At 38.0% G+C, this 17,335-nt stretch overlaps 1 protein-coding gene across 7 annotated transcripts in view; it reads right to left on the reverse strand.

The window, feature by feature from the left end:
* Window positions 1-548: 548 nt before the first annotated feature.
* UBTF (upstream binding transcription factor) overlaps window positions 549-17,335 on the reverse strand; it is a 37,953-nt gene continuing 21,166 nt past the window's right edge. For all 7 annotated transcript variants that reach the window (XM_026717579.2, XM_026717576.2, XM_087915289.1 and 4 more), the window contains 11 exons: window positions 14,785-14,826; window positions 13,412-13,525; window positions 12,670-12,825; window positions 10,198-10,353; window positions 8,968-9,078; window positions 8,175-8,263; window positions 7,129-7,318; window positions 6,788-6,835; window positions 5,372-5,440; window positions 4,391-4,531; window positions 549-2,212 (listed from right to left, as the gene is read on the reverse strand). In XM_026717579.2, the coding sequence (XP_026573364.1) occupies window positions 2,099-2,212; window positions 4,391-4,531; window positions 5,372-5,440; window positions 6,788-6,835; window positions 7,129-7,318; window positions 8,175-8,263; window positions 8,968-9,078; window positions 10,198-10,353; window positions 12,670-12,825; window positions 13,412-13,525; window positions 14,785-14,826 (1,230 nt within the window). In that variant the 3' untranslated portion in view covers window positions 549-2,098. The remainder of the gene's footprint in view (window positions 2,213-4,390; window positions 4,532-5,371; window positions 5,441-6,787; window positions 6,836-7,128; window positions 7,319-8,174; window positions 8,264-8,967; window positions 9,079-10,197; window positions 10,354-12,669; window positions 12,826-13,411; window positions 13,526-14,784; window positions 14,827-17,335) is intronic.

Here is a 17,335-nt window from a genome sequence, read left to right on the forward strand (position 1 = left end):
AATACTGATATTTGAGACAGAAAGGGTAATTAGATCTGATTTTCAAAAAGATTCAGACTGGCTCTTTACAAGAAACAAAACAATTATCTGAATGTTAATAGTAATAAGGGAAGGAAACCACACCCTTCCTTTATGAGATTCCCATGTCAATCAGGAACGAATATTGGTAGGGTGGCTTATCACTGAAGACAGAATTTGTCCTTCCCCTTGCCTTATTTTGACCACTAGAACTGGTATTTTTTTTCATGGGAGTGGTGAATAAGGAGTGAAATACAAGTCTTATTGTTTCAATCCTTTCCAAGCAAGGATTCAATCATACCTCCTATAGCCCTGGGCAGGATATCTGAAAATTAAGATTGCAATAATAACTGTTATCCCCCACCCTCCCCAAATATATTGGCCTATTTGGAGATGATTGGAGCTTATTCTCAAACCTTTGGAGATGATTTAGGAGCTTATTCTCACACCTTTACCTTATATGATCTCCACCCTTTTTAAAAATTCGATGTACCTATGAAATCCAAGATTGGAATCTTTCACTTCTGTTATCACTTAACTTTGTTTTATTGCAATGCCTACATACAAAATATTAACTTCACCTAGGATTGGTTATTTGTGATTTATATGCTTAGCTAAGTTTCTCCTAAATCATAGCCTAATTTACAGAACTTCCACAGATATTTAAAAGCCATGCTAAAGAAAAGAGAGGGTTGGGGCAGGAAGAGAGAAATTGTGCGCCTGATCTTTTCCTGACATCACATTTCTGTCCAGAATTGAATTGAAAATTCAACTTAGTGTGTTCAAGACATGTTGGAAAAAAAACATACATTTGTATTTCTTCAATACACGGTCTCACAGAAATCATTTTTCCTCAAGATCTTAAAACTACTAAATTCTGCATTTGGTAAAAGACACATAAAGAGGTTAATGTCAAAGAGGGAACGTTTTGTTGTAAAAAAAGATGGTTGTCTTACTTGGTTTATAAAATATTTTTTAAAAAATGCTAATGACACATATGATCCCCACAACCAACCACCCCTCCCAAAGACAGTCAACAAAATGCCCCATTTTGGTACAATTATTGGTCACTTCATTGTAAAAAAAAATATATATATTAACAACAACATCAACCCAAAGGGGTCTGGCTACTATGGTCTTTATCCAAACGCTGGTCAGAAAAATGACAGAAAAGTCCATCTCCAGCAAAATAAAGCCAGTCACTTGAAGTTCTTGAAATTCTCTCCATCTTCAACAGTATGCCAGACATTTCCCCTTTGCAAAAAAATAAAATTAAAAAAATCCTGTTCTTCAGTTCCTCTTCTATCCCTTGACTCTTGCAACACGCTCACACAAAATATGACCCTCCCCAACCCCCATTTCCCTCAGCAGGAAATGCTGGATATCCAGTTTGTCACAGGAAATTGCTAAGTGCAGTTGCAGCCACTTTGTTTGCTTTCTCTCTTTCTCTTTTGTTAAAATGTGAAAGATCAAGACTATACAAGATTGTCCATTATGAGGAGTGATGGGGCTCACTGGCAAATTCCCACAGCTCGCGCTCTTTCAGAATCCATCTCTCCTTGGCTGTTTGCTGGGGTTGATGGAGAAAAAGGGGGAAATGTCTCTCATTGCCATGTTGTTGTTTAAAAAAGGATTTGTACAAAGTCCCAAGCTGGTGGCTAGAACTGGGGGTTGGAAGAAGGATGAAGATGAGAGGGGGAAAAGAAGTTATAGGAGTCTGGATTTTGCTATGACCCCTGTCATCTCTCATAAACAGAGATTTAAGGGGAGGGAGAGAGAAGGGATTATATAATGAAGTTCTCTCCCCACACTATCATCAGCCATAAAAAAGGGAAAAGTACACCCCTCAGCTGGTTGTCAGCTATTGTGTACCCCGCCCCTTGCTCCTCTCTGCCATACCCACACATCGTTAATGCAATGTGAGGTGTGTGAAGAAAGGAAGTGAATTAAACCACAGTGATTCCCCCCCACCCCCCGCCCCCTCTGTTTCTTCCCCATTCCCAGCTTTCCAATGTTACTATTATCCGGAAAAACAAAACCGAATAAAGTACAGCAAGGAAGGTGGAAGATGAAAGACAATTCAGTTGGAGTCCGAATCGGAAGAGTCTCCTGAAGAGGATGAGGAACTGCTGCTGCCTTCTGATTCATTGTCCTCATCGTCATCGTCATCTTCTTCATCATCCTCTTCTTCATTCTGGAAAAGAAGAGGAGAGTTACAGAGCAAGCCAAAGGTTGGGGGCGGAGGGGGGGGGAGAGGAAGCTACAAATAGAACAGGAAACACACTTCCTGTAAATCTGACAGAAGGGTAAGTGGGAGCATAGAATCCCGGTTTTGAAGCATCTCAGTATCTATTCACCCTTTCAAAAGATGGTTAGCTCATAGGCTACAGACTGTCAACCTGCGGGTCAAACCGGGCTAACAATGGCCAGTTGCTATCTATAGCAGGGGTCCCCAACCACCGGTCCGTGGACCGGTACTGGTCCGTGGATCATTTGGTACTGGGCCGCAAAGAAAATAAAAATAAAATAAAAATGGCGGCTTTCTTCGCCTTCGGTGAATGCTGCTGGGATCAGGGATCAAGGACACAAATGAAAGAAGGGGAGGGAGGAAGCAACCAAAGCCTGTCCTGCTCTCCGGCTCAGCGGCTTCGGTTTCCTCCCGCCTCGTTCCTCTCTCAGTCGCTCTCTCGCTCCTCCACCAGCCCAGGAAGAAACTGCTTCACAGAAGCCGGCAGGGTGGCTTTTCCTGTCGGCGCAGCTCCTCCGATGCGCCCGTTCACCCCCACCCCGCCCCCTGCGGTTCAATCCAGTGCTCCGTTCTGCCTGCCTTCATTTCTGGTTGTTTCGGAGCAGCTTTGGCTGAGAATAATAACTATTCGCCTCTTTTACTCAGCTGAAGCTGCTCCGAAACAACCAGAAGCGAAGGCAGGCAGGCAGAACGGAGCACTGGATTGAACTGCGGGCGGCGGGTGGGGTGAACGGCGCTTTGGAGGAGCTGCGCCAACAAGAAAAGCCACCCTGCCGGCTTCTTTGAAGCAGTTTCTTCCTGGGCTGGTGGAGGAGCGAGAGAGCGACTGAGAGAGAGAACGAGGCAGACACCTGAGGGATAAGGCTGAGGGAGGGAGGGAGGGAGACACCTGAGGGATGAGGCTGAGGGAGGCAGGGCTGAGAGGCGGGGCTTCTCAGCCATCCTGCAGGGACTTGTCCTGAGCCTCCCTGAACTTGGTGGTTTGCTGGCAGACGTTTTATCACCCGACTAGGTAACAACATCAGATGTTATCTAGTCAGGTAATGAAGCGTCTGCAAGCAAACCACCAAACTCGGAGTCCTCCCCTCCCCCTTGAAAAAGTGTCTCCCCGGTCCTTGAAAAAGTGTTTCTGCGTGAAACTGGTCCCTGGTACAAAAAAGGTTGGGGACCACTGATCTATAGATCTATCCTCTCTTTCCCGTCTTTGTTGTGCTGTTGTTAAAACTCAGTCAGGAGGATTCTTTAGATCTGGAAAGGGTTTGCTACCACTGTAATTCCAGGGTGAATTAAACTGTTGTTTTTCTATTGATATTATTAGTGGGGAAGCAGCAATCTTGATTGTTTGAGAAAGGGACAGAGGAACTATAAAAATTCACTGTTGGGCGATCCTGTGTATGTCATCTCTTGACTATTCACAAAAAAGATAACCTCATTGTGTCAATTAAGAAATTTGCTCAATTTTTGTAATTTAACATTTGGCAGAATACAGCTGTTCATTTTTCACTATACAAAAACCAATGCAGATGTCCCAACATCTGGCTCCTATGAAGCAATCTCATTTTAGAAACCATAGTAGGGACAAACTATTGCTGCTCAGTAATGAGGGAAAGCTTTCTCATCAATGCTCAAAAGCACTATGAATTAAGATTTTACAAGCATTACCCCAAATACCCAGTATAAAGTATTATAGTTCATATAATTCTACCATTGTTATTCTGACAAATATTTGTTAATGGGACCACTCATTCGTAGGCAAAGTTGAGCCAATAAGGAATCACTGCCCTAAAACCTGCCATTCTCATAGCTAGTTTGTGTGAAGTGACTGTTTTTTCAATTTCATCATAAAATGCTTTAGGCTCTTACAGGGTATTTATCTGAGAAATGTATTTCAAAAAATAAACCATATTTTAAACTGTGGCTTTCTGGAATATTTCAGTTATATTTCATTAAATATATATTCATTAAACTCGTTATATCTGTGGAAGCACATTTAAGAGAAGTTCCCACTGCCAAGATGCTTTGTTGGAAAGAGGAAACTGCTCTATCCTGAGGGAAGGAGAGCATGCTGAGGTACTTTGAAGGAGCCATGTTGTCTAAAGCTTTGGGGGATAAGCAGAGCCTCACCTCTTCCCCATCTTCACTCTCCTCTTCACTACTTGAATCTGAAGAGTCTCCTCCCTCCTCAGAGGAATCACCATTCTCATCCTCATCCTCATCTTCCTCTTCATCCTCCTCATCCTCATCTTCATCCTCTTCCTCAGATTCCTGTGGATGTAGAGTGTAGATTAAAAGCAAATTAGTTTTCAACTTTAGGGAAGGTATTCATGAGGACTACAGTGAATTAAATCTAAAGCAGCCACACATATTCCCATTTCTAAAATAGAATGTCTTATTGTGCACACTTAAGTTAATGGTTAATATATGGAGAGTCATAACTTTCTCATTACTATAGTAGTGGGACTAATATAAAAACAAAATTTAAGTTTTTCTTTAATTAAGCTTAACTGATGAAATCCAGCTTAATTTGATTCAAATAAGCATGAAAGCACTTCAAAGTATTTAGCAAATAATATAATTTTCCTATGGCTGCAACAGAAGATAATTTTGGCAGAAAGGGAATTAGTGGGAAATTTTTAAAGTGTTGTAATAAGATCCGAAATAGGAAATGTGCTTTGGATCTGGTGTCCCACACCTTTTCTTTTAGAATACTGCTTTATCCCAAGAAAATATGGTTTTATGAAGACAGCAAATGGGTACAGCCACAGGCTCACTCCATTTTCCTGGAACTACATAGCTGCCTTGAAAGCTCAGGAGAAGACAGTTTCTTTAAAGATCTGCCAAGCACCGCAGCTTGGATTATAGGCACCGTGGCACTAGGATTAGTAGAAAATCCATCAGCTGTAGAAATATTGTGCTGTTTTTATTTCTGCAAACAAAAACAACAAAAAAAGGGGGGGGGGGCTTCTGGATTTTATACTACTTCCAGGATTCTGTTACTACTTTGAAAATACCAGCTGACCTCAAAACAGCATTCTTTTTTTGGAATTTTTCACCAGGCAATAATAGCTGTGTATAACATAGACATAGTACTATTAAGATACTTACTGATTTGGACTGCATTGAAGGTTTCATTTTTGGATTTGGGCCTCGCATCTTCCCCATATTCTTACGTTTCTGATGAGAAAGAAGTGGAAGATAAGAGACATAATCAACATAGGAGACTGTACTGCTTTTCACAAATCAGTCTACACACAGAACAATTTCCATTACCTAAATCTTTCCTCCTTATTGATTTATAGCCTGTGACCCTCAAACGTACCTCTGAACATATACTGATGCCAAAATTGGTAAAATGAGGAGGTGTAACTAATTCTACCCAAAGATAATATTCAGCTACCTGGTAGGGAATTCATTTCTCCCCTAACATTTATTCTTTACTGCAGAGTTGGCCAAGAATTACTTTTAATATTTTGAGACAGACAAAGGATTGTAAAATAATTGAGATTGCTCCTGGGGAAAGACATTTTGCTTTTAGCATAGTGAAGTGTCTATTTTGGGGTACATCTTATTTTTAATCTGTTTCCAAATGGCACAGATTCAGCAGTAAGGGTCAGAAAGAGTCTGTTAAGAGCCATAAAATAGGATCTGAAGACCATGAGTTGCCCATTCCTGACATATCACTACCACCATTTCTCTTGAATTTCATTTTAAATATCTAAAAATTGATTGCACACCTGGTTCTTTCATTTTGGTTATTAAGCCAGCAATTTCTGGCTCAATAACAATTTCTAAACTGTTGTACCCAGACCAAATTCTCTCACATTATAGCATCTGTATAGTAGTTTTTGTTAACTTTTATTCTATCCTGATGTAGCAGCCTCTGGTGAACATGCAGGTGAAAAACAGCCAGCTTGTATACCACCTAATTTGGTCTTCCACAACCTGACTGCATTTCTGCTGATGATGGAAGTTGTCCTCTATCATCTCTAGAGGGCATCAGATTGAGAAGTATAATTAAACATATGAATACAATGAACAATGTATTTGTTGTCTAGCAAGACTTTACGTTTATCTTCAGCATGAATGTTTGAAGCAACTAAAGTGTTTAAAAAAAACAGAACTACCTTCTAATATCAGCTTCATGCCAGTCCTGAGCTTGGAAACTAAAAAGTAGCAAGTGGATGAAGTTTCAATAGTCACAAACTCTGCTTGTATTCTGGTGCACAGTTCCAGTGCTAGCTACTTCAGTACAGCTATCCCCTACGACAGCGTATCATAACCCAAGATTCTATTAATTCTGAAAACATTCACCCTCTCGTATTCCATTATAAATAATTTACTGAATAATATGGATCCTGAAATGCCTGGCAGACGACGCCACCTTCCTTTCAGAGCTCCAGCTCAAGCTACATTTCATTTCATGCAAAAAAATTCAAGAAGCATCCTTTTCAACACAACAGATATGCAATCTCCTGCTCCCCCCCCTCCCAAAAAAACAAAAACAACTTGCAAAATACTAACACTGGAGGTATGCTCTTTGTAGGCAGCTCTCTCTTGTGGTGATAAGGTCTGTAAAAAATTTAAAAAAAATAGATGAGGATGGAAAACTAAGATTAAAAGACATTCAGTGAAACAGGACAGCTGAGGACGGAGACAACTTGAGAAATCTGAGTTAAAGGTCACAAAGGATACATAACTGTGTGTCATTGATAATGGAGAACAATATTTCATATAGAAGCTAGAAATAATGACTTCATTTAAATTGACAGGTTTTTTTAAAAAATGTACTTGTATTTTATTGTAATTTATCAAGGATATGTTACCCTTCCCTCCCCTCCTCCTTTCCCCGCTTTAGAATTCACCTTCAGCCACATGTCCAGGTGCACTTTGTACTGTTTCTGCTGTTCTTCAGCCAACTTTTTATACTGATCCTTTTGGCTCTGAGAGATCCGTTGCCAGCGGCTCCCAATCTCTACCATTCGCTCTTTCAGAGGAAGATGGTTGAGTTCACCATTTGAAAGCAGCTCCTGAGAAAATTTCTGATATCCATTCCTGAAAAGACACAAGAATCTGTCTATTACTCTTAACATTTTCAAATTCACTGCAACAGTAATATTCAGAACAGGTAATTTATTTTAAACAATTTCATAATCGTTGGGAATTAATGCTGGGAGATATTCTCGGCTATCACCCTTTAGATTCATTAAAAAAAGTTATCGAAGGTATGGTTTTGCAGATGAAAAAATGAAGCAATGTAGATCATTAGTGGCTGGGATCCTTGGTATAATAATTAATGGCAAGCTTAGTTCCAACTAAGCAACATCTGTTTCATCTGTTCCATTTCCTGACACTTAAGAGCAACTTTCAGTGGTAGAATGATTCCCAGAAAGTGTGCAAAACATCCATTTGCCCACCTCCCACATGTCCTTACAAACTTAGAACAGGAACATAAAGTGAGATGTAACAATATTTTCCCACAATTTCCAGACTCCTGTTTAAATATGTTTTTCTTTCAATCTCATGAAGGGTATTAAGAAGTTTCATGAAATTACAATTCTAATTTTGCTTCACTACATTTTTGTAAAGTTAGGCCTTTTATTCTGTTGTTTGGCTGGATTGTATGAGATTGTGCAGGGGTGGAGTAGTGCATATGTATACAATATATCTGAACTTCAATACAATTTTAGTCTTAAGTTTCTTTTGAAGTTGTTTTGGAAAAAAACACTTTAAGAAGTAATTTGTTGAGTAGAAAATTTGTATCTTTTAAATAAAACAAAGTAATAGGAAGAAGCGTATTCCACCCCCAAAGGGTGGATTAATACTCTACAAGTACTAATCAGCCTAGCTACAAGGCTCTCCTGAATTCAGACAACACCGCATTTCTGTATTCTATTAAGCCAACACTTACATGGGGGGTTTCTTTGGTTCACCCTGGAATTTCATCTTCTTGGAAGCATTTGTTGAACATGGTGGTGCCCTCATCTCACTCAGTTCTCGCTACAAAACAGGAAAAAGTAGAATAAACAGTTGTTTTTTTCTCTTATCCTGTTTGAGTTTTTAATGAAGTATTTGAATGTTTTCAATAAAGAAGGAACAGTTAGGTCTGCTTATCCTCCAAACCATAACCTTTAATACACAATACTAAAAATTATAATTTTGGGCCAAATAAACCATTTGGGTAGGTAATGCCTAATATTATTCAGCCATTTTAACAGCCTGAACAGGAATATTTCCAACAATTTTCAAACACATTTGCCTGCATCTAGAAACCTGATTAGTATTTTTTAATGAAGACAAAAAAGTTAATGCTGTATTTATTTGTAAAGTTGCTCAACCCCATTGTACAATAATAAATTCCATACTAAAAATGATACAAGTAAAAAAAACACTACAATTATCTAGCACAAAAGGTGACCCATTCTAAAAGCTATGCAACACATGCAACCTGATGAGCAGTCTAATCCGAGACCTAGAGGAAGACCCTGATTTTAAGGACTCTTTTAATAAGAGCAGGGTGGGGTGGGGGTCGGATAAATCTCAGGGAAAACGCTGCTTCAAAGAATATGTTTCTGAAGTCCTCTCAGATATCACTGCTTAATAAATGGAATAATGAACATCACAACTCTCAGTTTCCTACATTCCTAAAGAAATAATGCATACATGCATGCTTGCTCTAATATAGTATAATTAATGACTCATACTTCATATCGTTTTTGATCTTCCGCTGCTTTCTTAATCCACATAAGTTTTTCTTTTTTCTCCATATTATTCCAGGTAGCTTCCATGGCTTTTAATGCTTTCCCCCTGTCATTCTGAGATAAAGGAAGGATTATCAAACTTTATGGACTCTAAATAAACTGCAGAATCATTCCAAATGTATGGTTCCAACCATTTCAAAACAAAAATAGAAGGCTCGTATCTTTCCGTTCACACAACCCATTCACTTAGTTAGCAATTTCACTTTTTCCCCCTCACTCCGCATATTTTCCTGGCTTAACCTCTGTCTTCTTTGCTGTGCTTCCTCTCCATCTTCATTTTCAATGATACATCTTCATGTATCATTCCACATTCTTTCCAACCAGCAAAATTCTTGCTACTATTTATAAGGCACCTGGCAATAATTATCCACCTTGAAGGAGTTGTAGGAGGAGGAAAATGTATATTTGTGCATGCATGTGTGAAGCTAGAATTTGAAACTGGAAAAAACAAGCTTAATAAAGGAAGGCATACATGTTCTGTAGCATTGCCCTAGAGTATGCTATATGGGCAAGAAAGGGGATTCAGACTGGTTCCTCTGAAATGGGGAAGGGGATTGTTTGTGTCTTTGAACTACAATACCACTTCTCAAATTGCTGTACCAAGATACAGTGCAATAATAAAATCATTCTTGAGCTGTTGAGAGCTTGGTATATTTCTGTTAAGACTGGAAACCCTGTCTCTAATTCAAAATAATGTTTCAAGTATGCAACAAGGCATATCCAATTTGAAAGGTTTAAAATTCATGTTTTGTACACTTAAAAAATATTGCCAGATTATATAGAAACTCCAGTCTAAAACTGTTTCTGACTAACAACTAACATGACCAATTTAGAATTCAGCGCTCAATCTGTGTGGTTGAAAAGCGATCTAGTTGAGAAATGTCACTCTTCTCCAGCAGCTAAACAGGACTAATAGTTTGTTAATCTAAATTAATGGATCAACCTCAGACAATACCAGAATGCTACCTGGGGGATTCCATGAACTGAAGTCCACACATCTTAAAAGTTGCTGAGGCTGACAAAACACTGATCCAGACTCATCCTCCCCCCACTGCAAAATCAAACTGAACCAGAATCAGGCTTGATAAAATCTTGGAGGAGAGTTGTGGAGGAAATCTCAAGGTTATGAAGGTGTTTCCTATTATGGCCATGCTTGTCCATTTCTGACTTTACCTTAAAGCGGGCAAGATAATCTCCTATAACACTTTGCTGCCAGATCTCCTCAGAAGTCTTGGGTGACTCAGGAAGTTTGCCACGATCTTCCTTGTCAGAACCATGTTTTTTCTCTGTCTGAGCTTTTAGGGCAGCCTCCCGAGCTTTGTATTTGGCCTAGATAAGGAAAGAGCAAGAACAGCCAACCTCTCTGAGTTAAGATTCACTAAACGTTATACAGAAACCTGGAATTAAGTAGCTTAAACTAGTTCCAAAAAGAAAAAAAATCAGAGCAGATTATTTGGTCTAGTCCACCATGGCTAACCGGACCCAGGCAGGATATTTCTGTTTTGGGAAAATCAAACATCAGAGTTGATTTGACCCAGCAGGATTGGAACTTAAAAACCTCACCCAATTTCTCCATGTATAAACTATGCATTAATCCAATAATATACCTAAAGATAATTAGAAACAACTGAGACTATGGAAAACAGTATAATACAGATACAATTCCATCAAGTTAGGTAAATACTATGGCTGTAGTCAAATTGAGATTATGATTGCCAATAATGTAGCACTAACAAAAAATACCTTCTCCCCAAGACATCAACACCTCTTCTAGACAGAGAGTTGAAAAAAAGGAATGATCAATTTGTTTTTTATGACCCAGAACCATGATTCTAAGTCTAAAACCTACTGTGGTGAATTCGTGAAGATGCTTTAAAATTAAAAATACAGCCTTGTGCCTTAAAAAAAGACAGCTGGATGGAGGCTTGAATTATACAAACCATGCATTAAAAACGCATGTGGAAATGATTATCTACAAATATTTCTGAACAATTAAAATTCTGCAAGGAAAGTAATGATTTATAAGCAAAAGCCCCCTTCACTTAAAAAAAACTTAAATAACTTATAAATAATTGGTAAGACCTCACTTACAAACCTCTGTAGGAAAAGAGATTGAAAGTTGAACTTCAAGAAAAATATTTCTAATTGCTATCTTCCAAAGACTCTCTTTCTGCTTTTACATTCTTTGTTTCAAACCTGGAAATATGCTAATGACAAGCCAGGAACTGATAGCTTTTATCTAAAATACTGCTACCTAGAAAGGTAATGCTAATTTAAATGGACACATGCTTTTATTCTTCTTATATAGAAGAACTGGGTGCTTGGTAACCGACACGTATTTATGATGGTTGCAGCATCTCAGAGTCATGTGATCGGTACTTGCAATCTTCTCAGCCGGTTTCCAATAAGCAAAGTCAATGGGGGCAGTCATCTCTGCTTAACAATTGTGACAAAAAAAAAAAAAAGTTGTAAAATCAGACATGACTCATTTAACTACCAGCCTGCTTAGCAATAGAAATTATGGTCCCAACTGTGGTTGTAAGTTGAACCTGTATCACTGCTAGTTGTTCTGTTTTTTGTTTGTTTTATGTTTTAGTGATGTGTGCTTCTATAAAGCAAAACAGTGAGATATAATTAAATAATTAAAAAACATATACAGTATATTGAAGAGATGGGCTAGACCAATTAGGATCCAGCCTCCTAGAGATTTTAAATTTTCATTCCGTTTCTTTCTCTTTTTTTCCAATGTGCTTCTAGGAGACAGGGATACAAAGCTAATTTTAATGAAGTCTACAACAGATGCTTTGTTCCCACCAAAATCTTCCCTCTAACAAGTAGACAAATCATTTCCAAAGTCTTGAACAAATAACAGAGGGATTCATCCAGGCAGTTGCTGAAAGTTAACATTGACTCAAAGGGACCAAAAAATATGTGCTTAAATAAAGCAAATTTAAAAAAATCATCCTACTGTTCACTTGGGATTTCCTTGTGTAAAAAGGTTTTTCAGCTTAGGGATGAGTGTATAGTTTGATAAATAGTCCTGTCTTTACCCCAATCCAGCTTTTGATGCATATACTGTACCTAAACAACATCAAATGACATCTCATCCCTCTAAACCTCAACTTTTTAAGCGGCAATCAATGTGCACGTACAATTTCCCCAAAGTTTCACACACTCCCCTTCTCAAGGCTTCTAAACCAAGCCTCAAAACCTCTCTGTTTAATTGTCATAGATCTCATGGGAAATACTGCTTACTGAATACCTAATAGGCTCCAGCTGGCCCCATTTTTGCACCATGAGGGTACTGTCGAGGTCTGGCTCCATAGACAACACCCAACTAGGGAAAAATAAATACATAAATACTAAAAGATGTAACGCTTGAATGATGGAATGATAGGAGCACCCAGACTGTGATGGAGCTTGGTGCTCATGGTTCTGGAAAATCCCAGAACTTACTGCAAGTATCTAGCATGTTTTTCTTTTCCTATTTTTTTTTAAGAGTGAGGATGAGCGTCAACTTCCTGGATTGTTCTAAGTCAACAGAAAAAAAAAAATCTATGTGACTGAGATATCCAGGAACTTATGTTCCCCAACATCTCCACCCCCAAAGATAATTAGGAGAATGTGCATAATTGATTAAACAACCTTTTTTTTCTCAGAAAGATCATTCCACATTCGCGCCAGCAACCGGGCCAGTTCACTTTCTGACAGTTCAGGTCGCTCCTCCTGCAGCTGCTTGCGTTTTTCCTCCGAGAAGATAAACATAGCAGAAACAGGTCGTTTGGGTTTCTCAGAACCTCCCTATTAAAGAGACAAAGGGACTCATGACTGTGGAACTTTGCATTTATCTTTTTTGTTTGTGTGAATTATGGAAAGAACAAATTTAATTTTAGACCTGCAAAGTCGATTATTAGATTGATCAACTAGCATCTTACTTCATTAATCAATAAGAGGAAGCCAATTATACCAATGAAATCAGATTTTAATTGGTAGGGCTGTAAAAGTTAAAACAATTTTTGTTTAATTGCCTTAATGCAATGAAAAGTAAACAAAAAAGCTTTTTAAAGATGAGCATTTGAATATAATAATGTTGATAATTAAAAATCAATCAATAATTTCATACATCCAATATCTCAAAAAGGTTCCTCTGTTAAGACCTGAACAAATATTTATTTCAACCGACTAACTGTTATTAGATTAAAATGGAGATGGATTTATCGAATAAGTTTTTTCCAAGTTGGCTAAACTGTTTGAGTAGTAAATTTTTTAAAGCAAGTCCAGCAGCCATTTAAAATGAAGTCTTGAGGCTGTTTTAAAGATCAAATTAATTCCATTGTTTTTATGTAAAAGTACCTCCATATCCATAATGTATGGGTAGGTGACCCACCTTGTTGGCATCTGGTGATGATTTCTTAGAGGCAGGGCTGGTGGCACCTTTCTTATTTATTCCCAGCATTTTTTCCTCTCCCAAAACCCTCTGTTGTTCTTCTTCAGGGAGGCTCTAAAAGATAATAACAGTTTTTAAAGGGTTACAGAGGTATTTGTTATTTTCCCTGCAGAGTAAATTTCAGTATCAACAGAAATCTCTATGTCTGCCTATTCATTTTCTTCTGAGAATATCTTTCCAATTACCCTAGTGACAGTTTCAGATAGCGACCATTCAGTTAGGGCAGTGATGAAAAAATAACTTTGTGACCAATGCCTGCTTTTGCAGGAAAACTGAAGTAAGATTGTGATTTTATTTAGTAAGCACTTTGCTTAATGATTGAGTTGCCAGTCCCAACTGTGGTCACTAAACTACTTATACAGCATCTACACTGTTATAATCTTTTACCTGTTCTTCCCTGCCTTGAAATGAGGAAGCTCCTCTGAAAATCACTGAAAAACTTATAAAATATGCTGAAGGGACAGAAAGCACAAATGCAGTTTTGTGTATATTATTCACAACCTTTTTCAGGATGTTTTATATGACTGAGGTTCCAACATATAGAAGAAATTTGTCCAGTATTGCTTTTCAAGAAACCCAATGTGATCCACCAAAACCATACAGGTTAGCACGTAACACACGGAGATAGTTAGAGTGCATTTTGAAATATAAACTCAAATATTTTGAAGAAATAAGAATGGCATAAACACAACTGCAAATTATTAACTTATATCTCCCTGCCAAAGAAAGAAAATTCGGTTTTGGCAGAGGAGAATTAAGCTCTGTCACCATATTCCCTGTCACGTTATGTCCAATTTAGTGGGCTCCAAATACCAAAGAAGCTATAACACAGATTCTAAACAGCAAACGAATAAGTATTCACAGCTATTATCCATTGCTTACTACTACCCCATCCTTCCCCACTTCTACTACTATTGCTGCCACTTCAACTACTATCTCTTCTTATGAATTAGTGCTACTACACAATTATCTGTTTCAGACTGCTTCACTTCCAACCATAAACACCCATATCCAGCTGTCTCTCAGAACAGCTTTTATAGCCAACAATGGGAAGAGGACTTAAAGAAACAGGATGACAGCAGTACAGGTGCTCATTTTGTGAGCAACCTGCTTTTGCCAAAGTCCCATTATAATTAAAAACTATCTTGAAGAGTTCAAGAAAACAGTAGCTCATTCTCCCATCCTATGCTAAATTGAAACCAGCAAATTGTTGTAGTGTTTATGAGCTAACCAATGTCAAGTTTTTTCTAAGTTTAATTCATTTAATTAAGATAGTTGAATATGTATATTGGTGTGCTGTGGTTCATACTCACCTCCAAGAAACGCAAAAGCTCAATTTCATAATCTTTCTTTTTCTACAAAGGAAAATGGCAAGATGATAACATTATTTTGGGGGTATGTCAAGTGGTTCCCATTTCCTTTTCCTTGCTCCACCCGAGTTGCCTCTCTAAAAAAATTGATTCTCTTGATTCTTACAAGTTTGTAAGAAATTAGTTTATAGAAATGCCTAGTTGGTTACAGTAAGTTGACCTCCACTCCAAATGTGATCCTGGAAGGATGCAAGGATTTGACTGACATCCATCTGGCTGAGAACTTTCTTCTCAGCCAATTTCAACTTTCTAATCAGCCAATTATGAATATTTATGTTTAGTAGTGGGCACTGAAAATAAGATTCTATTAACATAGCAGCAACACCCATCAGCCTTCATACTCCATACATTAATTGGGAAACAGCTTGGGGGATACCCACAGCTGGAAATACGACTTTGAAATTCACTTGGAGGCTGCCTTGTCCAATATGCTTTGTGATTTTTCAAATCCTCCATGACAATAATGAGCCTGCCGAGCCAGGAATATCTGATAGAATTAAGACAGAAGATTGCCCCAAGACCACATAATGGTTTATAAGGGTACAATTACCAGCTTTCAACTCCCTGTCATAGTCACACTACTAATTGTATTTTCAGTTGTGAATTACTACTCTTTTCTGCAGGTCTGCCTTGGGAAGCACACTATTGTGACAATTTCCTGGTATCTTTGAGAGATTTCTTTAAATTTGGCAGACTTATTGAATTCCTCGGAAGACGATCCAACCACTTCTAGAGAATCCTACTTAAGACGATCCAACCACTTCTAGAGAATCCTACTTAAACTCTACAAAGTAATTTGTTAAAAGTCAAGGGGAGAAGTATAAGGTGTGATGGTTATGTAGTCAGGTTTTCAATTGTTTTTTTCTCTTACACACACACACACACACACACACACACACTCACACTCTCTCTCTCTCTCTTCTGAAAAAAATAGATACGTGTATCAGAGGTAATACTATTTTTAAAATTTATTTCTAAAAAAGACAGGGTCCATTTATACTTAAGGAATGACGTGAAAAGGAATGACTGAACTAACAGAAAGCAAAGAGAGGGGTGCCTGATCGTTATTAAACAGTAATACTATTGCTTCAATTACTGTTACTACAACTAGGTGATGATTATGAGAAAAGTGAGATTTTGAATAATGTGTCTACAACCTTGTGGGCTAATCCAACCCAGAAAGACAAAGACAGAGAGATAGAAAGAGGGAGACTCGGCTATAATATATTCAACATATTGTTCCAATTTAAATTTTACAAACATAGGAGAGATAGAGAAGCCCACGGATATAGATTCAGTCGACTTGTGCTGAGGTGTGTTTCAGCTTATATCAAATGAAGTTATGAACAGCCTGCTTGGATGATCAAGTCATCTGTTGGAACTTTTGCCCTTCCTAGGAATTTAAAATGGGCTAGAAAGGGCTATATTATCAACACTGCAATTGTTAGTTATCAAATTCACAGAGGATGCTATGGCTGTAATGGTTGGAGGAGATTCTGAAGGCACAGCAAAGAATCTGCCATACTTTTCTTAAACAATTCCTTGCATCAACTGTTCTGTATCACAGTCCTCTTCCTTTCCATTATTGTAAATTGACTACTATTTGAGATTTCAGTGTGCTCATGTTTAAACAAGGACCGCTCTCAATCCTGTGTCAATTAAATAAAGCTGAAATGAAGTCTACAATAATCATAACTGATATCAGATGATTAAAGTCAGATAGGTATTAGCTGAAATAAACACATTGTGATAAGAGTATATTAAAATGGCCAAATTAAGCAACTGATTTGTGTTTTATTTAATTCAACTGTAAAAAAAAAGGGTAGAGAAAATACCCAGTTTTTATGACAAACCAAAGGAAATTATTTCATTATGGAGAAGACTGGATTTCGTTTTTATCCTATAGTAGAAGGCAGACACAGAAAACCAGGCGTATGTTTGTGGTCCTCAGAATCTTCTAGTTTATTACTGGCAAAATTTCCAATCTTTTTCTGGAAGAAATTTTTGGGAGAAAAAAAATCCTGCTCTGCCTGTTTTGGGTGCAGCCCTCAACATGGTAAGCACATCTGATGCAGCCTGAATAGTATACTCCTGTATTATTACAAACAAGATGAAACTTGCAGTGACTAACAAGACTTGTTGTTCAGGGAGTAAGTAACCTACATCATCACAGCTTCTCCATGGGGTGAGGGCAATGAGATGTATTTGAATTTTAGTTTATTACACGTTTGCTTTGAGAACTCCTGCAAATTTATTTTTCCAATATTAATGAGCCCACAATGGTCTCAGATTTCAGATTCCTCTTATCTGGAATATTGAGAATTCTGTTCTGAGGCATCTTATAAAATGGCTGTCCTTCCACAAAATGGCTGCCATGAGGGACAAAATGGCAGAAAACAGCTGAACAAGTGGAATGGATACAGGTAGACTTTTAGTGTCACCAAGTGCTCCTTGCTATATTTTGTTTAGAGTCTTTGTTTAGAGTTTAGAGTTT

The sequence above is a fragment of the Pseudonaja textilis genome, chromosome Z, assembly GCF_049901715.1.
Source record: "Pseudonaja textilis isolate UNSWEBS1 chromosome Z, rPseTex1.2, whole genome shotgun sequence".
NCBI lineage: Eukaryota > Metazoa > Chordata > Lepidosauria > Squamata > Elapidae > Pseudonaja > Pseudonaja textilis.